Raw genomic sequence first — 24802 nt, 5'->3', positions numbered from 1 at the left:
TGTGTTTATCTCTCTCTCTCTCTCTCTCTCTCTGTGTGCCTTGTTTACACGTATCTAGATAAAAAAAATGGATATTTTTGTAATCACGTTTACACAACATTCTATTAAAAAATATATCCATACACACTGGAACGCAAAAGGATTCCAAAGGCGAATGTTTATGTAGAATAAAGTGATCTACTTGTCTACTTCTCTGTGTTGCACCCCCCGCCCCTCAATTAGCCTAATGGCAGGAGATCTAATCTAATAATGGACTAAGATGAAATATCCTTCATCAACAGCAGTGATCATGTATGCTTTTTATTTACTGTAGATTAGAATAGATTCAACTGTATTGTCATTCTGCAGAGTACAAGTACACAAACAGCAAAATGCAGTTTGCATCTAACCAGAAGTGCAACAAAGCAGAAAAGTGCAATGTGATTTACAAAGTACAGGCAGGTGGTGCATAGACAGGACAAGATATATAGTGCAGTGTAGATCATAGTATACAGAAGGTTTACAGCAATATACATTAAATATAAATATGTGCAGTGTATTAGTAACCTTATGAGAGCAGAATAAATATGGCTATGTAATATGAACAATGTATGAATGTTCATAGGGCAGCCGTGGCCTACTGGTTAGCGTTTCGGACTTGCAACCGGAGCGCCGCTGTTGTTGCAGGCAGTTCACTGCGCCGGGATTAGTGTGTGCTTCACCTCACTGTGTGCTGAGTGTGTTTCACTAATTCACGGATTGGGATAAATGCAGAGACCAAATTTCCCTCACGGGATCAAAAGAGTATACTCATACTTATACTTATACTTATACTTATGTACAGATACAGTGTAGTAGCAGTAACCTTATAAGAGTAGTAGAAAAAATGAATTATTTAAAAACAAAATCTATATGTAACACCCACCATAAGACCCAAGACATATCATGCATTTTGCAAGCATTATATCATCATATATCTTATATATTTTTTAATATCAGGAGAACAACCTCATAAATAAAACTAGTCGTCTTAACCTAATGAGCTTCATATTCAAGTCACCATCATGTCCAACCACAGAGGGACTAAAGGCTTGAAAACCTGGGAAAGGTGGAGGAGGGTTAGGGGAGCAGGAGGGAGAGGGCAGGCAGCTGCCAGATCCTTACATGTGAGTTATGCCATGATATGTGTGTTGATGAGATGGGATGTGTTAATGTGGCTGTATGTGTGGATGTGATAACAGCATCTATCTGTATCTGGGGTCTTTACATTTCTGTCCTGTTGTATACAGTGTGGGTCAGCTTCACTGATGATCTAGGATATACATAAAACCCAGGGTAGAGTGTGTGAGTGAATGTGGTCTGGACTCTGTGCAGGAGGGTCATTGTGTCAGAGATGCTGTAGAAGGCCAGAGTTCCTGCCCTGTGGTCCACATACACTCCTATTTTGGAGCTGGCCTCTAGAGGGAGTGCAGTCTGTTTATTATTGTGCCTGAATAAGTAGCTGAACCTGTAGATGTAGTGGCTGGAGCTGAACTTGTAGGTGTAGCGCGGGGCGGGGTAGAGCTGTAGGGCGGCTGGAGCTGGACTTGTAGGTGTAGCAGCTGTAGGTGTAGGTGTAGCAGCTGTAGGTGTAGGTGTAGCAGCTGTAGGTGTAGGTGTAGCGGCTGTAGGTGTAGCAGCTGTAGGTGTAGCGGCTGGAGCTGGAGGGCGGGAGCGGCCTAACCTAAGCAGGGTTTGGCAGGGTTTGGACCTGTAGGTGTAGTGGACCAGACTCCAGGACTGATCATTACCTCCAAACTCAGACTCAGCACCCCCTCCTTTCCTGCTGATGCTTTTATATGAGACTGCTATATCAACCTCCCCACTCCTCTCCACCTCCCAGTAGCAGCGTCCAGACACACCCTCTCTACACAGCACCTGTTCCCTCCCATCAAATCTCTCTGGATGATCAGGATATGACTGGAGTTCATCTCTGCACTCCACCCTCCTGTTCCCCTCAGACAGATGGAGGTTTCTGTGTGCTGTGTTTGGATCCAGTGTGAAGTGACAGGAGTCTGATGGAGGAGAAGAGAGAAGAGGACACACTTAGACTAGCATTTGTGTGTGTGTGTGTGTGTGTGTGTGTGTGTGTGTGCACATACATGTGCACATGTATAAGGTTGTGTGTGTGTGTGTGTGTGTGTGTGTGTGTGTGTGTGCGTGTGTGTGCATGTTTCTTAGTGTCACTGGGTACACGTGTGGACATAGTGCAGTGTGTGTGTTTGTGTGTGTGTGTGTGTGTGTTTGTGTGGGTGTATTTATTGTATGTTTCCTTGTGTGTACTGTGCACACTGTGTACTGTGTGTGTGTGTGTGTGTTTGTGTCTGTGTGTGTTTGTGTGTGTGTGTGTGTTTGCGTGGCTTTGTGTATGTGTGTGTGTGTGTGGGTGGGTATATTCATTGTATGTTTCCTTGTGTGATTGTGCATGTCTCTGTGCGTATTTCTATGTGTACTGTGTGTGTGTGTGTGTGTGTGTGTGTGTGTGTGTGTGTGTGAGAGTTTGCGTGGCTCTGTGTGTGTGTGTGTGTGTGTATGTGTGTGTTTCTGTGTGTGTGTGTTTCTGTGTGTGTGTGTGCACGTATGTGAAGATGTGTTTGGTTGGGTGTGTGTGTGTCTGTGTGTTTTTGTGTGTGTGTGTGTATGGGTGGGTGTATTCATTGTATGTTTCCTTGTGTGATTGTGCATGTTACTCTGTGTATTTCTATGTGTATTTGTGTGTGTGTGTTTGTGTGTGTATGTGTTTGCATGATTGTGTGTGTGTGTGTGTGTGTGTGTGTGTGTGTGTGTGTGTGTGTGGGTGTGCACGTACATGTGCACAGGTGTATGGTTGAATGTGTATGTGTGTATGTGTGTGTGTGTGTGTGTGTGTACGGTTGTGTGTGTGTGTGTGTGTGTGTGTGTGTGTATGTGTTTGCATGACTGTGTGTGTGTGTGGGTGTGCACGTACATGTGCACCGGTGTATGGTTGGATATGTGTGTGTGTGTGTGAACAGTTGTGTGTGTGTGCATGTGTTTGCATTACTGTGTGTGTGTGTGTGTGTACGGTTGTGTGTGTGTGTGTCTGTGTGTGTGTGTATGTGTGTGTGTGTATGTGTGTGTGTGTGTGCGTGCGTGTGCACGTACATGTGCACGTATGTGTGTGCGTGTGTGTTTGTGTGTACTGTGCATGATCTCACATATACACTATCATAATCTTACATACAGTATACGCCACTATACTCACACACAAATACTACTACACTCCATTTACATGTTTGTATGAGAGAGTATAGTAGTGTGTGTGAGAGAACATAGTTGTGTCTGTTAGAGAGTATAGTAGTGTGTGTGAACTTGGGAATTTGCCGTTTTTGTCACTTTAAAGCTGCATATCCTTCTTTCACAAGTGTCTTACACCATATTTGTAAGCAAATACAGTTGTTTATTTAAGATTAGTAAGCGTATAAGCGCTTTCAGACATACGTGTAAGAGCGGAGGTTCTGCGGATGTTAAACGGTGGGGCCGTATATCTGAACGACATAACCGGTCATATGGAAGTCCGAATTTAGCCGGTTGTTCTACTACTCCTCCCTAGTATTTCCTCCGGACATTATGTAAATGTGCTGTGTCTGAACGAAGCGTAGAACATGCGGTTAAAATTCACACCTAGTGAGAGGGCGTGTCGGTGACGTTTCTTTCGTGCGTCCATGTGGTTAGATCTGACTTAAATGCCAGTGTTATGATGGAGTGGCATAGTGCTCTCCAGAAAATCTCCGACCTGGAAAGATGCAGACATCACGGAGCTACTGTCCATGAGGGCATACAACATTTTGATAGAACACACGAAGGGAACGGCAAGAGACACGTTGATGTAGCCTACAACTGCATGGCAAGGCCAAACGAATTCAAAAGACTGAATCATCATAAGCAGAAGGCGCTGAAAAGGCAGCAGCCTACAACGACGTCGTTGACAATAACAGGAGTATTTAATAAATTGTTAGCCAACACTGTCGGTTTTCTGTTCATTGATAGCCTTCTCATGACCTCACTGCTGAGCTCGCTGATATTTGTTGAGCATAAATATGCCTAGAGAAAATGAAAACGAAGAAAACCCAACTTTGTTCCAAGCTCCTTACGTAAATGCAATAGACACATGGGGAGAGGATGCTTTTGGAAAAAAATAAATCAAAGTTTGTGCATGCTCTCTCTCTCCAACGCAAACCAGATTTGGGGTTCCATAGCCAAGTAATTCTGCTACATAACGTTGAAAACAGATAAATGTGTTTATTCAAAGCACACATACAAATACTGTAGGTCAATTTCAAGTGCGCAATTAGGCCTACGTGACTACTTCAAGTATTAGCCTACGCACAATAGATTTTTCTTCTTTAGCCTACATAATGCATACACTTTGTAAACAAACAGCAGCTGTGACAGCGGCCGCATATATTCTGCGTCATATCTCGCATCTTGTGAACTCTAAAAGCTCACTCGACAACCACACGGAGATTCTGTAATGTGCGTGTATGTCGTTCACACATAGGTCCGTATAAGGTCAGTATAAGGTCCGCAGGTTAGCATCATATCTGAATCATCCGAAGGGTAGGACCTCCGTTTGACAAACCTCCGCATATACTGCAGAGGTTATATCTGAAAGCGCTTTATGTTGTGGCATCCAAGTTTTTCACACATTCCGACGGCAAAGCATAAGAACACTCGCAGTTGGAAAAACAACTTAAGTCCTCCTTACACTGACAGACTTTGGAAAGATTTGCAAAGATTTGGAAAAGATTTTTGAAAGACTACAGTCTCAGACCCTCTCACATCTAAAGACAAGTAGTAGAGGTTTTAAGTCACAGACTATGATTTTGCAATGACTAGGGATCTTGCAGGGTCACTATTTACAAGACTGCAACTAGATTCCTTTAAATTATTACCCATCGTGCAATAGATATACAGGAACTGAAATGATAGCCTACTAAACTCAAAGTTGTATTTTCGTGTTTCTGCAGCATTGTTTCATGCGTGACATCCCTAACCGATATAGAGTTGTTCTGTCACATGGAAGAGCCGACTAAATATGTATAAGAAATTACAAATATTGTAAGAATAACAAATAATTATAGGCTACAGCTGCCGCCTATACTTTGCCCCTTCCTGTTTTGTGTTGGAGAGAGGTCACTATTGGTTTTTATAGTTCACGTCACTATTTGCATGAGCCACGACTAGAAAGACTTGCGATAATATCAAACATGTTTGATATTGTCGTAACGGCAAAACTAGAAAAGGACTGACTCCGACTGACTTAAAACCGCTAAGATTGGCACCTTACACGTAACGATCTAGTTGACGGGAGCGCGCCGCGATTCCAGTACAACTCCCATGATTTCTGTCCGACTTTGGAAATTTAGTCGCCGACTGTGAAAACAGGCCAAAATCGTACAATGTAAGGCCGCCATTAATCACGGGGGCGGTCCCTGATATTCCCAGGTGGCATGAACTGACCATTACACACACTAGTAAACTCTCTCACATACTAGAGGCCTGCACGGGCCCCTGGCCCGGACCCCTGGCAATCAGGCCCTAACCCAACCCTGCCCGACAAATTAAGCAATTACTGAGCCCGAGCCCGAACCCGACTAAAAGGGTCCTATTTAGACATGACGGTTTCCCGACACTTCGGTCGCGTAGTTTCTCAGAAAGCCGAACAATTAAACAAATAATACTTTTAACACACGATTAACCCTTGCAAAGACAAGCGTTCATGAATTTAATTAGACCTCAATGTCGAAATAATGGGATGTCGCAAAAGCAGCATGTAACGGACAGCCAGGATATGACATCGGTAAATCTGTATGCGCCGCGGGAGTAGATAAATGAGCAGCACACATGAGCTCCTTGTCCATAGCCAACTTAGTAAGCACCGTGTAAATAAATAAAGGAATTGAATCACTTTGAATTGAATATTTATTAAATAACAATCAAATAAATGTATTGCTCACCTAATAAAGGCAACAAGTGCAAAGTATAGACCGCTTCCAACACAGCCACCATCTATTAATAGCCTAACAAAGTAACAGAAAACACTCACGTTCTTTGAGTTGCAGGTCCAAATAATCCCAAAAAACACAGGCAAACCTATTTACAGTCCATCCATGATTGTTCATTTCGCTGCGCTGTGCAGGAAGAGAATCGCGTCCACGGTGGATGGCTTTAGCGAGGTCCGCCTCACTTCCAGCGTCCGGCCCGCGGTGCTAAAGTTCCGTTCACTGGGGCTGCTGCTTGCGGGGACACTCGCGCGCGCAAGTTGGGAGAGTTGCCTCATGCTGTTTCCACCATCCACCACTGGCTAGCTGGCTTTTGAGTTTGTCCATCTTTATCGACTGACCGGAACGGAAGTGACTGACCTCTCACAGATTTTTTTTTATTAGGCCTACGACGTGCTGCGTAGCGTCTGCTTCCAAAGAAAAAGAGAAATAAAAAGCTGTGCGCATGAATGTTTTTCTGACCTGAATTCTGACATCATAATTGAAAAAATCATGAATACATAAAACCAACTTTACTAGTGTCAAGCCCGAGCCCTACCCGAGCCCGTGCTCCGCGGGTTCCGACGGGCTTGCAGGCCTCTCACATACCCAACTATATGCTCTCTCACACACTAGTAAACTCTCTCACGTACCCAACTATATGCTCTCACAAACACTACTATACTCTCTCACATACCCAACTACAGTATATGCTCTCACCAGTGTTGCCACAGTTACCTTGAAAAAGTAATCTGATTACTGATTACTCCTTTAAAAAGTAACTTAGTTACTTTACTGATTACTTGATTTTAAAGTTAAAAAAGTTACTTTATTAGTTACTTTCAGCAGCTACCGACAACACCCCCACCGCCTCAACATAAAAATGATAACCGGTTTTGCCAATACACTCACTATACTGGAAGTGCATTTTAACAGTAATGTCAACAATGTATAGCAGACATCCCAACCTAACCTACTTACAGTGGGCAGTGCTTCGACTTGGCCAGCTTCCCTCGTGGTCCGCGCGCGGGATCACGCGGCATCACGCGACTTTAATTTGTATTTTTCCAGTGACGCTGCAACAACCGGCAGAGGTCTCAAGTGAGCAGGGTGTCTCGTAAAAAGAAATGGAGCCTGGAAAACCCTACACAGACTTCACTACAGACTTTAGCAGACTGGTTTAGAAATAATTTAATAGCCAGAAATATGCCTGCCCTGCCCTAAAAAGAAATATTTGGTTAACTGCGAGTGAATCCCGTTTGCAGCCGTAGAAGAAACGCAGGACAAATGAAACATTCTGGTTTTCTCCGAGTGCAACGATGATAGACAGACATCATTTGGACAAAATATAGAGCATATTAACCTCCGTTGCTCAGCCAAATGCCTTCCTGTTACGTCCTGTTATCACGGAGTTACAGGCGATAAACGATTTTTGATGGTCACAAGTTTACTTCATTAGCGTTTATTTTTTTGATTATTAAAGAGTGTTTTTCATTTAAAGGCTTGACTTCATGCTTATTCAGAAGAGCATTTATTGCTCTCCCAAATTCCAGACGTTCACATTGCATGTTTGTTTGTAATGGATGCAACCGCGAGATACGCTTGTCATAGGCGCCGATACCGTGGGTGCTCCGTCTCTCGGGCACCCACTGAAAACATCGAGCACCCACATGTGCCAGCTTACAGTCCCGGCTAAATTTACATTAATTTAAAATCAAACATCGCAGTTTATGTTAAATTCAGCATCTCTCATAATGTGATTGTATATGTTGCTGTCAATTCCCTACTCCATATACTAACCACCAATGAGAGTGTCTCTCGTATGAAAATTCCTGACACTTCCCACCTGAAGAATTAACGCAAGGCTTTGTCGGGTCTTCAGCCCCGAATGTTTAAAATGTATATAGCCCTGAATATCATTTTAAAAGTAGTCTGACAAAGCTTATTGTTTTGTGACACAGCTAAACACTGGTACCTCATAGAACATCGATAACATAGCCTAGGTGGTCGCAACTCACAAAAGTAAAGCAGATAGAAAGAACTCACGCAAATCTAGCCTACAACACGCAGACAGCTTTATGCGCAGGGGAGAGAGCGCGCGCGCGCACAGGTGCTTTATGATTGTTGGCTTCTGATGGTATCTTGCTAATTCACTGAACTGCATTAGGTGACACAAATGGTAATCTTATAACTCCTTGTCTGAGCGACTACCAGGCCTATGGTTTTTAAAAGTCAGATGTTCCCTGACAAAGACATTCGAAAATTAAGAATGTTTATTGACTTGAAAAATACACTAATTTTTGCAAACTCCCTTCATTCAACCCTTGAAGACATCACGGTCTGGTGCGCTATGTAGATCGTTTCTCGTACCATTTAATTTCTCAGAATTTAGGTCTACTAGGCCTACAATAACGTCATCACCAAATACATCTTTTATTTTTAGTTGATCAACCACAAAGAGTAGCATAGGCCTACTGTGCACAGTGCACTGACGACTGTAGCAGCCCAAGGTAACCAGTTGTAGATGAGAGGCAACCCCTTGTTTCAGATAGCCTGGACAACATGTTACCTGGGTGTTGCCTACGTTATTAATTAATGGTAGCCTACAATAGTTAATTGATTCGCGTAACATATTAGTTGGCTCAGTAGGGAATCAGGATGGAGAGAGTCACGCGTGTGTTGCTTTTGCGGGATCGAATCCAGTTTAATGCTAGTTTTCCAAACATATTTTTTTTACATGTCTTTTGTCCGAGTGGCTGTAATGTAGCCGAGCGCTCACGGCGTATGAAAAGCGACTTCAAACCGCCTAAAACAACTTGTTTGTGAATGTCTGACAACTGCTGCAGCGCATGCACGCGCAAGGAAACCAGTAGGTGGAGAAACCAGAAGGCACACAACACCGGAACGATTTTAAGGCTATTTCGCATAGGCTACTCAATGGTGCTATTTCACACGCATTATAGCGACCCCCACTCACCGGGGTTAGGTGGAAGGTGTTATTAGACGATTGGCGTAGCCCACAGTGGACTAGGGCTGTTGTTATTAGAATAAGGGGGGGGTAGGTTTGTGACTTAGAAAGTGGGGGCTCATGGGAAGTGGGTACGTGCGTGAACGTAAATAGGAAGTGGAGGAGAAACAACGTGAGGTGCGAAAGTTAGAGAAGTGTGTGTGATGTTAGTGAAATGCGGGAGAACTGTTTGTCCACGTTGCATGGAAAGTATCTCATTAAAACAGCATACTGAGACATCAAGCCTCCTTCGTTTCATCACCAATATAATCAGTAGGAAAACCTGTGTTGGACGATTACCTTGCAAGCTGCTGGCAAGTGGAGTTAATAACGAGCCAGCCGGCACTCACGGTCCAGAGAGAGAAAAGGTAACACTGGGGGCTCAGTCCGGGATTCCTACTACCTTTTGGTGAGTGAGACGTGAAAATTAAGTTTACAGCCAGAGTTTACCCGCACTAATTTGGAGGTATGCAGTATAACGCTTCATGTAAATTAACCGCGACCCGCGAGAGAAATGCCAACCCGCGAGAGAAATGCCAACGTCATGAATGATTACGAAAAGGCACCAGGGAATCTGACAACGTATTTCAACGAATCTATGTGTTTAACTCCTTTTGAAATGAGCCAGTCGTCATCTTTGGAGCCACAAGTGTCTAAGAATGTTGGGCAAATTGGCGCGAGCTGCTTTTGTTGTGCTAGCCAGCCCTGTCAGTTTATATGCACGACAAGGCAACAGGCTACATGTTCTAATGACAGTGAGAGTGCTTTAACCCACGAATTACCTACACCTACGAATTACCTACACCTACCTACATTGTCACATACAAATCCCTTTTTGGCGGATATAGTGAATAAAATGGTGAGGAAGGGAGAGGTGGAAGATTCTCTGTTGCTTAAGCATGCGGAAATCACACAAGCAGATTTCAAGACTGATGTACCATTATGTGTTTGTCCAGCCAATGGCATGCCCAGAACAGCTCACATTAACCCCTTCATGCCTGATCCTCGTAGCATTTGCAATAAAAGCACACCAATAAGAACTAACCCATTCACCGCATCATTAATTGAGTCTTCACAGCTCACCACGCCAGGGGTTTCCAGCGAACGTTGTGTTTGTGCACTCCAGACCCACGGTGCAGCCTTGTTTGACAGGCCCTCAAGTCAGCAGCGTGAGGTTATGGGAGAGCAGCAATCAGGACATCCACCACCAAGGCGTAGTAGATCCCGTGCACAGAGATGGTGTCATCAGTCTACGCACTATGATCAGTCCTCTGAGAGCGAGGATGAGGTTAGTCAACATGAGCGTATTCCTACTTTAAAGCCGGGTCAGTATGATGGTACTACACCATGGAGAGAATTTTTCCATCGTTTTAAAAGTTGTGCATTAGCCAACCACTGGTCAGAACAAACAATGGCCATTCAGTTAAAATTCTCTCTAGTGGGGGCTGCAGGTAGCATTGTAAACTGGAACCCGAGGTCAGCAGGATGGGGCTATCATCGTATTGTGGAGGAGCTGGAAATGGCCTACGGCCCCACCTCGCAGCACGCAGCTGCTGTGGGCAGCGGGTACGTAAGCCAGGTGAGGCCTTATATAGTCTGAGAGATGACATCTATGATAAAATCTCTATAGTTTATGCAGACAAGACAGAGGCAGAACAAGATGCTCTTGCAGTAGAAGTGTTCACCAACGCAGTAGGGGATGTGGGAATGGTGCAAAAACTTCTTGAAAAGCGACCCGGCACCTTGGCTCAGGCCTATGTGATTGCCCATCGTTATGAAACTACCAAAAAGGCAGCTGAAAATGTGACTCGCCTGATGACAGCAGGTGCACGCAATACAGCCACCCATAGACCTACAACTGCCTCCATATTAGCATGCGACGGAGGAGAGTTTGAGAATGATGCACCTGCTGAAAACATAGCAGAACCAGCTTCCCGACCGCAAAATATCCATAATAGGCTGGCGAAGCCAGGTAAACGTGGAAGCATCAATTGGGCAGAAGTGCGCTGTTATAATTGCTCCGGCCTGGGACACATGAAACGGAACTGCCCCAGCCCTAAAGGCCTGATTACAACAGCACCCGGCATGTCAGCACCTCATCAGGCTGAGAAGGGAAACTCTCAAAGTGTGTTGCATGTTAAAGCTCAAGGCAAAGAGATGAGCATCCATGTATTGATACACAACAACGAGGTCTGCGCACTCTTGGATACAGGGGCAAGGAGGAATGTTCTGCCTGCAGCCCACTACTCTGCTTTGGATCCAGACATCAGACCCCCTCTACAACCATCAATGGTACAGTCACTGCAGGGGATTGGACCGGAGAAGGTACCTGTGCTAGGGGAATCACATCTTCCTGTGCAAGTGGGGAGCAGAACAGTGAGTGTTAACTTCATCGTTGCCAACATAGCCGATACAAACGCTATCCTGGGCAACCCCTTTTTGGAACAGGCTCGTGCGAGACTGGACTTTGGACAGAGGAAAATCATGCTCCTCAACACATTGCCCGTGTTGCTCGCACCACCATCTTAGGACCAGGCCAGGAATTCATTATACCAGGCCGTGCCCATCTCCGCGGACCTGTAAGAGGTGAAATTCTCCTAAGCCCCACAAAGAGATTTGTGGAGAAGCATCAGGTGTTGGTCGCACGGGTTGTCATGGAAGCTGGGCCTAACAGGTGCATTCTCATTCGAGTGTACAACCCAGGGAGCACAACAGTCACGGTGAAAATAGGAGCAGTAGTGGGACTTCTCCATCCAGCTGACATGGTTCACTGTGCCACCACCAACATAATTCCACCCGCTGAAGCTCAAAGTCAGATAATACCAGATCACCTGCGAGAGTTGTACGCCCAGAGCTCCACTGAGCTAAATAATGAAGACCGTCACAACCTGGAGCAGATGCTGCACCGCTATAGGGACATCTTTTCTACAGGCCCTGGTGATTTAGGCTGCACTGGTCGAGTTAAACACGACATTGAAACCCGGCCAGGTGCTCCGATTAAACAGCGACCCAGACACATGGCAAATGAGAGCACTCTTGCTCGCCTGCAAACTCGCTATTATTGGTACCAAATGCGGGAGGACGTTCTTCTCTGGTGCCGAACCTGTACAAGTTGCACTGCAAAGGCCCGGCCACTGAAAACACCTCAGGCCCCAATGGGCACAGTTCAAGTAGGGGCACACATGGAGCGAGTTGCTCTGGACATCATGGGACCCCTAAATGAGACAGATCGACATAATCGGTATGTGCTGGTCATCCAAGACTATTTCAGCAAATGGGTAGAGGCTTATCCTCTGCCCGATGAACGAGTTGAGACCGTGGCAGCAATTATGACCTCTGAATGGGTGTGCCGATATGGAGCGCCATACACTCTCCATAGTGACCAAGGCTCAAATTTTGAATCAGAAGTTTTCCGCAAGATGTGTGAGACCTTAGGAATACATAAAACACACACAACACCATTCAGACCGCAGTCAGATGGCCAAGTAGAACGTTTCAATGCGACTCTTCAAAAGATCTTGGCAACTACCGCAGAAAGCTGCCATTGGGATTGGGACCTGATGATTCCATACGCCGTCATGGCTTATCGGGCAACAAGACACAGCTCAACATGATGATGTTCGGAAGGGAGCTGACAGAGCCCATTGACCTTGTTGTTGGGCTACCCCCCGGTCCGGATAGCGTCAAAAGTCCACCACAGTATGTAAAAGATCTCCGGCAGCATCTGGAGTTGGTCCATCAGATAGCAAGAGATGTTCTCAAACAATCAACTGAGAGAGCCAAGAGGTATTATGATAAGAACATCTGTTGCACCACATATAACATCGGGGATGCTGTCTGGTATCTGGTGAAGGGGACACAGGGTGTTCGTAACAAAGTAAGGAAATTCTTATCATCGTATGAGGGACCATACTTTGTTTTAGGCAAATTGGATGACCTGATTTACCGGATACAGAAGGGTCCGAGGACTAAAGTAAAAGTGGTGCACCATGACAAGCTGAAACCATAACATTCCCGTGCTGTACTCGATAACAGCTGGGTCTTTGAGCAGGCAGCCAGCTGGAACCCCACCGAAGTGGCCACCCCAGATGTTGACCTACCAACAACGGGCGGAGAGCTGGGGTTATCCAGCCTTTTCTCTGGTGACCCTTCTGAAGAACCAGGCGGGTTAGAGCACTCGGCGCAATCAGTTGACGGCCCCACCTGTCCGGTTCCACCGAGTTCCCCCCAGTCTGGATTGCCACCCGAGGATGCAAGCCCTCTTCAGGATAGTGGGGATAGTGCAGGACTTCACAGTCAAGATGTGTCCAGTCCAGCAGCCAGGGTTGGGCGGCCTAAGAGGAGCCGGACACGACCAGACCATTATGGGGAATGGATAGACCATTAAACAAAGATGAGTATAAGTGTACCATTAAGCATTGTTATTACAATGGGATGCTGATGTTTACTATTGAATGTGCATTCGACTGTTAACGACGGGTGCAGTGTATTAATGTATTTTGTAATGGGGTTGTGAATGGGCATCCTGCTTAGTTTTAAGAGGCCAATGTTATTGTTCTTTATTAATGCCTCACTGACTGTAATCCAGAATGTTGTGTTATTGCTGTAATACATAATGGGGTGGGGTTAAAATTGGGGTTGTTACCGTGTTGCAATATTAGGCACCATCACAGAAATGAGTCCCGGGGCCTACTGGTCATCGCGATCTCATACGAGCAGCCCTCAGCACGGCCAACCCCCCTCCAATCAGACACTCCTCTGGGCTACCTAAATGGACTGTTAAAGCAACACCAAAGAACTTTTCATCTGTCGTACGCACTATTTGTTTATCCAGCACCGGCTTTGCAAATAACAATGTCCACAGACAAGGTAGAATAAGTTGCATGATTTTATGAAAGTACGATGTATTGCGACATCAGATGCAAGTCAAATTTGTAGTTTCTCATGTCTCATTCCATCGAACTACAGATCCGCTACCCGATGCAGCAAACTTACATAGTGCGGTAATAGCCGATAGAGGGCCGCGAAGCGAATGCAGAAAGTGCCGTTCACCCTGTTACGAGTTGATGAACCACTGAAACGATTTTGGAAACATTATTTTAAGGTACAAAAAACTCTTTGGTGTTGCTTTAATGGACTTATTGCTTATCTTGCAAGAGAAGTATTCTACCATATTGTGAAAAAAAAAACTGTGTTGTGAAACTGTGTATATACAATGTGTACTGTTGGTACTGGAGTGGAAATTATGTGTAGCTAATTGCCATCCAGAGTGGGGGTAGTGTTATTAGAATAAGGGGGGGGGGTAGGTTTGTGACTTAGAAAGTGGGGGCTCATGGGAAGTGGGTACGTGCGTGAACGTAAATAGGAAGTGGAGGAGAAACAACGTGAGATGCGAAAGTTAGAGAAGTGTGTGTGATGTTAGTGAAATGCGGGAGAACTGTTTGTAAAAGTCTCCACGTTGCATGGAAAGTATCTCATTAAAATACTGAGACATCAAGCCTCCTTCGTTTCATCACCAATATAGGGGCAGCCGTGGCCCACTGGTTAGCTCTCTGGGCTTGTAACCGGAGGGTTGCCGGTTCGAGCCCCGACCAGTGGGCCGCAGGCTGAAGTGCCCTTGAGCAAGGCACCTAACCCCTCACTGCTCCCCGAGCGCCACCGTTGAAGCAGGCAGCTCACTGCGCCGGGATTAGTGTGTGCTTCACCTCACTGTGTTCACTGTGTGCTGAGTGTATTTCACTAATTCACCGATTGGGTTAAATGCAGAGACCAAATTTCCCTCACAGGATCAAAAAAGTATATATACTTATATACTTACTATACAATATAATCAGTAGGAAAACCTGTGTTGGACGATTACCTCGCGAGCTGCTGGCAAGTGGAGTTCTGTCAGAACCATTTTAGTCAAGAAACACAAGAGAAGATTCTGAATGAAATTTCTTTATTGTAAATTATGATTTATATTTGGCGGTATAGCTCTGTTCGGAGGAACCCCCCTATTTCCATGAGCACCATGGAAAAGCATTAAATCAGGGGGCAGCAGCAGTTTAGGGAATTCTCACCCCAGCAGGACAGGGAGAGATAAATAATCCCCCCATGAACAGAGCCAAGCGATGTGACAAGAGAACATGCCACATCATACACGACAAGGTGGAGCAGGGGAGGCGGTGGGTAGCAAAAACCAATCTGTATATGGTTGAGAGGAAGTGGGTAGAATGTAAAAGGCGCGCCGAAGCTGTGTGGCCAATCGCTAGGGAAGAAAGATTATCAGCTGAGGTGATGCACCTGGATCAATTAGGAATGAATGAGATGAAGGGGAGGGCGGCAAGCTTCTTGACTACCATGGCCTGGCCAGAACTGACGTTAACACTTTAATTTAATAACGAGCCAGCCGGCACTCGCGGTCCAGAGAGAGAAAAGGTAACACTGTCAATATTGCTCAAAAATGACGTTCGAATATCCCCTCTAAAATAAATAAAAATGTATTCGAATATATTAGAATATCTAGGCTATATTATTTGTGCATTATGTCAGTAACGCACATCATGTCATCTGTTTTTAACTTTTTGTATGGTTATTGCTTGACAGGGGGGATCCCAAGCAGCTTTCAGCCATAAGGCATTTCCTAATTCACCCGACCCTGATATTCAAAATGTTGAAACTATTTCGGCATAGCCTATAAGCAGTTTAATTAAATGTAATGTTAGTAGTAAACAAACGGGCTGCTTGGTGAGGCTTGGCCTCACAGATGCGCTCGTGCCTTAAATGGCAATACAAATCTTCACGATATAGGCCTATTAACTGACCGCCCGATTCAAGTTGGCTGGGGGGCAGGGGGGGCCATCAGACATTTGTTCCCAAGGGTCTATGAATTGTTAATCCGGCCCTGCCCCCAATGAACGCAACTTTCCACCTCTGAGACAGCTTAAAAGAAGTCTAGAGGACTCCTAACTCACTAAGACCTACTTACTGTAGGCTACGCAAACCACAGGCCTTTTTTTTGGGCAAGCCTGCATTCGAGGCAGGCCTTCTGTTGAAGAATTTTATATAAATCCTGCGCTAACAGTAATCCTCCTACCCCCCGCTACCACAGCTGTGGATAGTGTGGCATGCTCACGCTTTATGTCTCCTTCTTGCAAACTAGGCCTATAGCCCAACCATTTACGTCTTCAAAAAATAACAACTTGCCAGATATGCCTTCATATCTTTGGTCTTCATTCAGCATTTTGTTCTTCCACTGGAAATTACTCTTCTACATTTGCTGCCTGCTGCATCCTTTCTGTTTGTATTGTTTAGAAAATGTTTGACGTCTTGAGTTAATGCATTAAACATTGTTTGCTGGTAACCAGCCACAAATAGCCTACAGATTCTTGCGTGCGTACATTCTCTATTCTCTCCAAAATGTGCCCGTTCTATAGGCTGGCCAAGTGCGTAATTCTGCGGCATAAAGCAGATGTATTTGTTTATTGTACAGAAAAATAAAAATAACCTGTCAAGCAGTCAATTGACTACATTGCAGTCAATAAGTAGGGCAAATTACGAAACCAAAACATGGGTCATAGTTGTCTAAGCCTCTGCTGTGAGGCCAAACCCATGAACAAAGACGCATTGATATCTGCAATAGAGTTTTTTTTGGTGAAACAAGCTCACAGCCGAACGAGTCGTAGCACTGAAGGGAGAGGCAACTGGCATGTGATCTCCCCACGGGCCAATATATGTACAAGTTTTCTCCTGTGCCTACGATGTTTAATCCAGTGTTTTGTCAAGTTGCAAAATGCTATTCGTTTTAACGAATTTTTATGATAGTATGAAGTACTTTTTGTATAGGGTACTATCTTAATTGCTTTATACTCAATACTTGACCAATGGCTATTGCATCTGTCTATTGAAAGTGAGAATGTGGCATGTGATCTACTGTGTAGGCTTCATAAAATAAAATAAACAGATTGCTAATGGCCTACAAGCTGATCTGGGGTGCGTTTCCCGTACAACTACGGAGGTTAGCTTTTTACTAACAGGATGCATCGTTCAACTAACCAACATGTAAGTTACGACTGTTTCCCAAAACTGTCGTACTTACATAGTACTGTAAGTTTGGACCATGATAGTTTCCAAACTTCAGTAGTCTGGACTAAGGTGGTTAATGACGTTTAGTAGCACGTGAACGGGCACCTGCACATACTTCTGTGGTGCATTGCGTTAAGGCCGGCAGATGACAGCCGCCGTTGCACAGCAGTTACCAGTCCCCTGTCCAAGAGTTCGAATCTGGGTTAAGATTTTGACAACAATATTGACATCGTTGTTTACCTAAGTTTATCTTTTGTGCAGATCATATTATCAAAATCAGCCTTCTTGGCTTGGTTTGCGTAAACTAACAAGGACCCCCCCCCCCCCCTCCCCCTCCATGAAAATCAAAGGCTACATATTCTCAGCTGACTCATCAAAAAGTGCGCACCACCTTATTATTATCTGCAGGTGTGTGACTTTTACTTACGTGCACATGGCTGCAAATTGACTTTTAATTTATGTATTTTCTGCCTTGGGCCTTTTAAAATATGGATGTATGGTGGTTAGAAGTGTAAATATCAATTAGAAACCTAAATATATTTATAATGATTAATTTGCAAACAAATGACTGGCGTCAGTGACGTCTTTGACATGAAGATCCCTGGAACTATGCTTCTACTAGCATTCTACCACAGGTCGAGAGGTGTAGTTGTAACTACACAACTTTGCAATAGTGGTGGCGAACGTTCGTTGCTACTATGGTTTTGGGAAACACTAACGTAGTGTAACGATGCATTGGACTATGTAAGTTCCAAATATGAATGTAATTCTGCGGCATAAAGCAGATGTATTTGTTTATTGTACAGAAAAATAAAAATGACATGTCAAGCAGTCAATTGACTACATTGCAGTCAAGAAGTAGGGCAAATTAATTTACGAAACCAAAACGTGGGTCATAGTCTATAGCGTAGCCTGTTAAAAACGTCGCAGAAGCCTACCCAAGGCTATTACCAAGGCCTATTTCTCTACTGGCTCAATTATCACACCACTGTTTTGATTTGCGTAGTTGCGTTACCCCAACACTGACAATAATGTAGACAGCAAATTTCGATTTCGATTTTCGTTACCACCGTGTAGTCAAGCCTTAAGCCATACCCAAGTAGCCTAAATCGAGGTAAATCGAGCTTTTTCAGAAGGGGCGGCAGGCAGAGCGATGTACAGTGGCAGAGCGACGCACAGTGGCTGAAAGTGGTACTAAAGCTTCACACAGCTTCACGCCTCGTAATGCGCGACTAAAGTGGCCATTTGAAAGCGATGCCCACTGTAGATACTGAAATTCAGATGTTTGTTCAATAATGTCTAGTCAGTACACCAAATAAGGAAGGCCTATTGATAGAAATTGTGATAGTAAAATATGTAGATTTTGGTAGTTTGGACTTTCCATGTAGCCTTGGCAACTAATAATCTAGCATAGGCCTGAGTAATATGCAAATGAAATTACACTTGTTAAACTCACCTCAACAAGTCTTTTGCAATCATTTAACCCGCCGTGAGCCATGCTAAAGTCACTGTTAAAAACAATGCAGTGTGCAAGACTATCATTATGTTTTACTCTTCTGAGACAATTGGGTACACTTTTGTGTAGTCTGATGTGAAATGGGTCTTAAATGTTCCTTTTTGAGGGGCACTGACTCTGCCATGACGCTCCTGTTCCTAGATACACTGACTGAATTGATTAATTAAGTTCGGGAGAAAAGAGATATAAGCCCACTTGAAAACTGATTGGTTGATTTAGCAAAACAAACCAGGATGCTCTCTGTCTTGGATACGCTTCAGGCACACATGCACCACTCCTCTCTCTCTCCCTCTCCGTTGTGTGCGCGTTAAACTCAGATGCACACTCGATTTGAAGTCCGGTCTGGCTTGCGTGCTCTTGTTCGCTCTAGGTTCCGGGAGATTTTATGTAATTTGCGGGCGTCAGAAAGCCGCTATCAATATCTGGAAGAGATTCACAAAACTTCGGGAGACTTGGGATGTCTAGCTAGACAGCACTTTGTCGCCAGCACAGAATGTACAATGTACCTTAATGTTGTCATGTTTAGCTGACACAAACTCAAAAATAGATGTACCGCAGAGCGGTACAAAATATGACCGCCGCCCAGTCCAGCACATTTTTTCCACAAAAATAAATCACGCTGAAAGGCCTATATGATTCTAACTGTCTCACTAAATTGCATTATCCACACTCAATTCTCACTGGTATCTGCTAGACAACAAGTACCAAAACATGATTAGTTCATAGATTTCACATGTAAAATTCATTTTATACAACCCCACCCCCATCTTGCCTGTTCATAATTCTGAGAAATTCTTGAATTGTGTGCATGTGTGCGTGTACACGTTTATGTTTATGTGTGTGTGTGTGTGTGTGTGTGTGTGTGTGTGTGTGTGTGTGTGTGTGTGCGTGCTTGTGTGTTTGCATGCGTACATATGTCTACTGTGTGAGTATGTGTGTTCGTGTGTATCTGTTTATGCACTAGGTGGCGCTATATATGAAATGAGTGGTAATGGGATGGGTTGACATGCCCCCTTAAGACCAACATACAAAAAAAAGGTGGACCTCCTAGGCCCTACGCTTCTCGAGATATTCAAAGAAAACTGTCTCCGGCCACCTACAGGCCAGTTGGTGTATAGTAACATAAATTAATTTATTGTGTGGCCCCCCCATGAACGGAATTCCACGAAACTTGGCGTGCATTCAGAGGGTGTCATCGTGATCCTACACTTCCAATTTCGTGCAGTTTTGACTATGTTAGGTCACAGATACCTGCGATTACAACACCTCATTTTTACTTTTTTGTCTTTAACTAGGTGGCGCTATACATGAAATGAGTGGTTATGGAATGGGTTGACATGGCCTCTTGAGATCAACATACAAAAAGAAAATAGTCCTCCTAAACCCTACGGTTTTCGAGATATTCACAGAAAACTGTGTCTGCCCTACCATCCTTTCGGGGGTCCAGTCCAGCGTGGGGGCTACAGATCAAAACGGGAAAAACGATGGTTCCATGCTATCCATGTGGGGTTACATGCCCACCAAGTTTCATGTACCCCGGTCTTCCAGTGTCCCGGGAATCCTTGACGGAAATTTGGACATGCGAAAAAGAAAAAAAAAAATCTGACTAAACCTATATGACCGCCGCTTCGCTGCACGGCGGTCATAATAATATATCTTTTTACTAAGGAAAATGACAAAAATAGTAACGCACAGTGACTTAGATAAGTAACTTTAATCTGATTACTGGTTTGTAAATCGTAGCGTGTTAGATTACTCGTTACCAAAAAAAGTACAAAAATAAAATTACTAAGTAACGCGTTACTGGCATCACTGGCTCTCACACACACTAGTAAACTCTCTCACACACCCAACTATATGCTCTTACACACACTTCTATACTCTCCTACATACACAACTATATGCTCTCACACACACTACTTTACTCTCTCACATACGCAACTATATGCTCTCACACACACACTACTATACTCTCGAACAGACAAAACTATGTTCTCTCACACACACTATACTCTCTCATACAAACATATAAATGGAGTATAGTAGTGTTTGTGTGTGAGTATAGTGGTGATACTGTATGTCAGATGATGATAGTGTATATGTGAGATTATGATACTGTGTATATGAGATTATGATAGTGTGTGTGTATGACCAAGTATGAATTATATCCTACATTAGGACATATACAGTATGTGTGTCTGTGTGTGTGTGTGTGTGTTTGTGTGTGTGTATTTCTGAGTGTCACTGGGTACATGTATACATAGTACAAAGAGTGCGTGTGTGTGTGTTTCTGTGTGTGTGTGTGTGTGTGTGTGTGTGTGTGTGTGTGTGCATGTGTGTGTGTGCATGTCTGTTTGTTCGTGTGTCCAACTTACACTGCAAGAGCTCCTCTCTGGTCACTGGTTCAGGAAAAACATCAGACGTTGAAACATCAGACACTGAAACAGAAAATATCACTTTACTACCAATAAAACAGTTGCATTCAGTATAAAGAAAAAATATATATTAATGACAGCACACTCATTTTTAAATCACATCAGTAGAGATTGTATAAAGGAGGTTATGTGGAATTATGAGTCCCCAACTGCATAAATCTCAAAGACCTCCAACATCCCACAATCAGTTCATTATCACAAGACAACTGCAGAAGTAATGGGTCTAATCTAGTAGTTTGGAGTCCATTTTAAGGTTACTGTTTGTTAAAGCTGAATTCTAACTATATCTTTGATCTCCATCAGATTCTGCTTTTGTTTGCTGTTGATCAATTTAAACAGCTAAAGGGTCTTCATTTCAAACTCTGGGGCCCAGCCACACCCACATGCCTCTATAGGTTTGACATCTGAAAGAAGGTTTTAAAGATGAAAAGATTCAGTGAGACTATCATTCCGTTGCTACTGTAGACCCCAGATATAAATCCTTGGAGGCTGTTAGAATCAGAGAGTAAAGACTTACTGCTTGGTGGCAGCGCCTCCTTACTGTCTGTTCTTCTGACTGGGAGTTCAGGATCAGTATCTGGGAACCAACACAGAGACATTCATTCACCCAGGATCAACAAAACAAAACATCTTGCTGTGCATGTATATTATCTTGTGTGTACTCCTCCTTTTGTGAAATGTTTGATTTTTAACATCTGTGACAGGCCTGTTAGCCCTGGAAGGAAGTTTTATTTCAGCTGAAGATGGGAATGCAACTTAATGACAGACTCACATTCTAATGACTGGATGATCTGGATATGTGCCACTGTTGAGAGACACAGAACATACAGAGTCAAATGAATCCATCTGTTTGAACATAACAGGGTCTTATAAAAGTAGTTCATCATTGCGTCCATTCTAGAGGTTTGTCCAACCTGCTGCAGATATCTTGGCTACTTCCTGCTTGATGCCACCCAGTTTCTCTACCAGCTGCACCTTCACTGCAAAGACAGATTCCTTCACAGCCTTAAAAGAGACACTTGGGTTGATGGTCATGCTGGGAGAGCAAGGAGAGTATCGGAATGATGGGATGTTCTACAGAGAAAAATATAAAAGTTGAGAGAGTTTATTAAGAAGGTCATGCTGGTTAAAACTGTACTGCAAGGAGCATCAGTGACTGACAACATTCTGCAGAGAGAAACACAAAAGGTGAGACAGGCCACCTGAATATTCAGTCAGGGCTGTTTCCACAAAGGCAGCAGACATAATGAAGTTCATCAGTTGGTTTAGTGTGTGTGTAATTATGTATTAGTGTGTTGAAGTGTGTGTAAATGTTTGATTCATACTGCATGTAAAGCAATACAATCTATATGTTACCTCATCACACATCATACAGCTCACATAAAGAGTTTTATTACACACTGTTTATGTTTGGACATATACTATTTCATATATTTCATATAAACTATCAGCTCAATACTCTTTCTTATTCTTTACATTTACGGTAATTTCAGTTTCAGGAGTGCAGATCAAATGTACCTTGAGGAAATGGATGTGATCGTCTGTGTGTGAAAGCTGCTCCAGCTCAGCATCTCTCCTCTTCAGCTCAGCAATCTCCTGCTCCAGTTGCTTCAGGAGTCCTTCAGCCCGACTCACCTCAGCCTTCTCCTGAGCTCTGATCAGCTCTGTCACCTCAGAGCGCCTTCTCTCAATGGAGCGGATCATCTCAGTGAAGATCCTCTCACTGTCCTCCACTGCTGTCTGTGCAGAGCTCTGTTAGGAGACACACAAAGAGGAGGGCAGGAGACACACAGAGGGAGGTGAAGCTGAAAGTGTTTCATGGTGTCAGTGGGTCTTTGTGTGCTGTAGAGATGGCAGCAGAGGCACAGTTACTCACTAGGCTCACAACAATCTAGCCAAAGGGTGGAAGTAAAACTTGATACTGCTAATGTTGGCTCTTTCACCCCCCAGAACTCAGCAGTTATATCACAGGTTTAATTTGTCAAGAATTAGAATAATTTACAGTACTGCCGATTTTGACTCTGAGGATTAAGCATCAATGTCTATCGATTTTGCATGTGTCTGCTATTTCAGTATATCCACCATTAAGCAAAAGGATCAAACTAAATTCATTCTGAGTATTGATGTTATGGGTATCCATGATCTGTGATATTGATGATGACAATAACATTTGAACGCTGAAACCTTCATCAGTCTGCTGTTATCTTCTCTGCTCACCTTGAGAGTCTCCACAGCCTTCCTCAGCTCCTGCAGCTCCTTCTCTCTCTCCTGGATTCTCTGCTGGAATCTCCTCTGGGTCTGCCCCAACTGCTTCTGTTCATAGAAATACAGACAAACTCAACTATGCTTCCTATTTATTTATCAAAACAATGATTACAAATAGCCCATTGCTATTTCTTGATGAACAGGTAATATAAACAACATGAACTCTTTTCAGTTGGAGAACTGGTTTAAAGTATTAAACACAAATCAAGCTGGTCAGAACCTATATATCGGACCCTTTATGCCGTATCACATTCAGGTTGATGCTGCCAATCAATCAATCAATCAGATTTATTTATATAGCACATTTAAACATTACTTGCATCAACCAAAGTGCTTTACAGAGACCGGTGGGAAGCAAACATATAACATATAACAAATAAAACAGAGGCATACAAATACACGGAAGAGACAACAGTACAAGCAGGGCTCCGGTCAAGATGAATCGGGAAACGCTAGAGAGAAAAGGTATGTTTTGAGCTGGGATTTAAAAGAGTCAACTGAAGGGGCAAATCTGATGGAGGTAGGGATGCTGTTCCACAGTTTGGGGGCTGCGACAGCAAAGGCACGGTAGCCCCTGTGCTTCAGATTGTTGCCATGTCATTGTTTGACAGGTTATACAACATTTTGCACTTTGCACCTGCTAATGATTTCCTGGATTGTGAGTTCTCTAATGAGAACAAGAGTCAGCAAAAAAACAGTAAACTTTAAGAAGTACAATATGTTCCTGTTAAATACAAACACATTATCAGACCTTTCAAATAAAATGAAGACACAAGTGTAGCTCCAGTACTCACCTGTTTGTTTTTCCATTCAGCAGCAGCTGAGACTGTGTCATGGCCTTTATGTTCGTCCATCATACACAGATAGCAGACACAACTCTGATCAGTACGACAAAATATTTCTAAAACTTTCTTATGTTCAGAGCAGATCCTCTCCTGTAGCTGGCCTGTGGCATCAATCACTAAGTGTTTTCTCGGGTTTGCATCATTGTGAACTTTGAAGTGGATTTCACAGTAAGACACCAGACACTCCAAACAACACTTCACAGCTTTGAGTTTTCGCCCAGTGCAGACGTCACACTCCACATCTCCAGGTCCAGCAGTAGATAGAGCAGGAGGGGCAGCGTGCACTCTGGTCTTCCTTAGTTGTTCCACAAGCTCTGCAACAACATTATTTTTGTTTAAAACGGGTCTTGGAGCGAATGTCTGTCTGCATTGTGGGCAGCTGTAATCTCCCGTCTGGTCTTCCTGATCCCAGCGACCCTTAATGCAGCCCGTGCAGTAATTGTGTCCACAGTTAAGAGTCACTGGATCCTTTAGTAGATCCAAACAAATCGAGCACATTAAAATGTCTTCGTTACTTGAAATCGCCTCTGCCATTTCCTTTACGTGCTAACAAACACTAGCCTACGAGAAACTGCTGAGTAACAATTTTCTTTCACTTTCATTTCTTCTGCGTGTTCACAGGTTCCTTGTTGCGTGCAGAACGTAAA

At 43.8% G+C, this 24802-nt stretch overlaps 1 protein-coding gene across 1 annotated transcript; it reads right to left on the bottom strand.

Moving 5' to 3' along the window:
* Positions 1 to 284: 284 nt before the first annotated feature.
* LOC143103488 (E3 ubiquitin-protein ligase TRIM16-like) lies at positions 285 to 24777 on the bottom strand. Its single transcript, XM_076267268.1, has 8 exons — positions 24105 to 24777; positions 23263 to 23358; positions 22564 to 22797; positions 21960 to 22119; positions 21818 to 21850; positions 21563 to 21622; positions 20986 to 21048; positions 285 to 2033 (listed from the first exon to the last, which is right to left on the bottom strand). The coding sequence occupies exons 1-8, from the start codon at positions 24687 to 24689 to the stop codon at positions 1243 to 1245; spliced, it is 2022 nt and encodes a 673-aa protein (XP_076123383.1). The 5' UTR covers positions 24690 to 24777; the 3' UTR covers positions 285 to 1242.
* Positions 24778 to 24802: the final 25 nt, after the last annotated feature.

Source organism: Alosa pseudoharengus, unplaced genomic scaffold (assembly GCF_046254945.1).
Source record: "Alosa pseudoharengus isolate Yale_2024_CS ecotype anadromous, Long Island Sound unplaced genomic scaffold, YU_APseudo_1.1 YU_APseudo_1.1_scf_45, whole genome shotgun sequence".
In the NCBI taxonomy this organism is placed as follows: domain Eukaryota; kingdom Metazoa; phylum Chordata; class Actinopteri; order Clupeiformes; family Clupeidae; genus Alosa; species Alosa pseudoharengus.
The sequence above is the reverse complement of the archived record's forward strand: the minus strand, read 5'-3'. Positions and strand labels throughout refer to the sequence as shown.

Coding starts and splice junctions, on each gene's coding strand:
- LOC143103488 (XM_076267268.1), bottom strand. CDS start 24,689: ATGGCAGAGGCGATTTCAAGTAACGAAGACATTTTAATGTGCTCGATT. Junction 22,120..22,563: donor ATCACATCCATTTCCTCAAG/GTACATTTGATC, acceptor TTTTCTCTGTAG/AACATCCCATCATTCCGATA. Junction 21,623..21,817: donor GATCATCCAGTCATTAGAAT/GTGAGTCTGTCA, acceptor GTTGGTTCCCAG/ATACTGATCCTGAACTCCCA.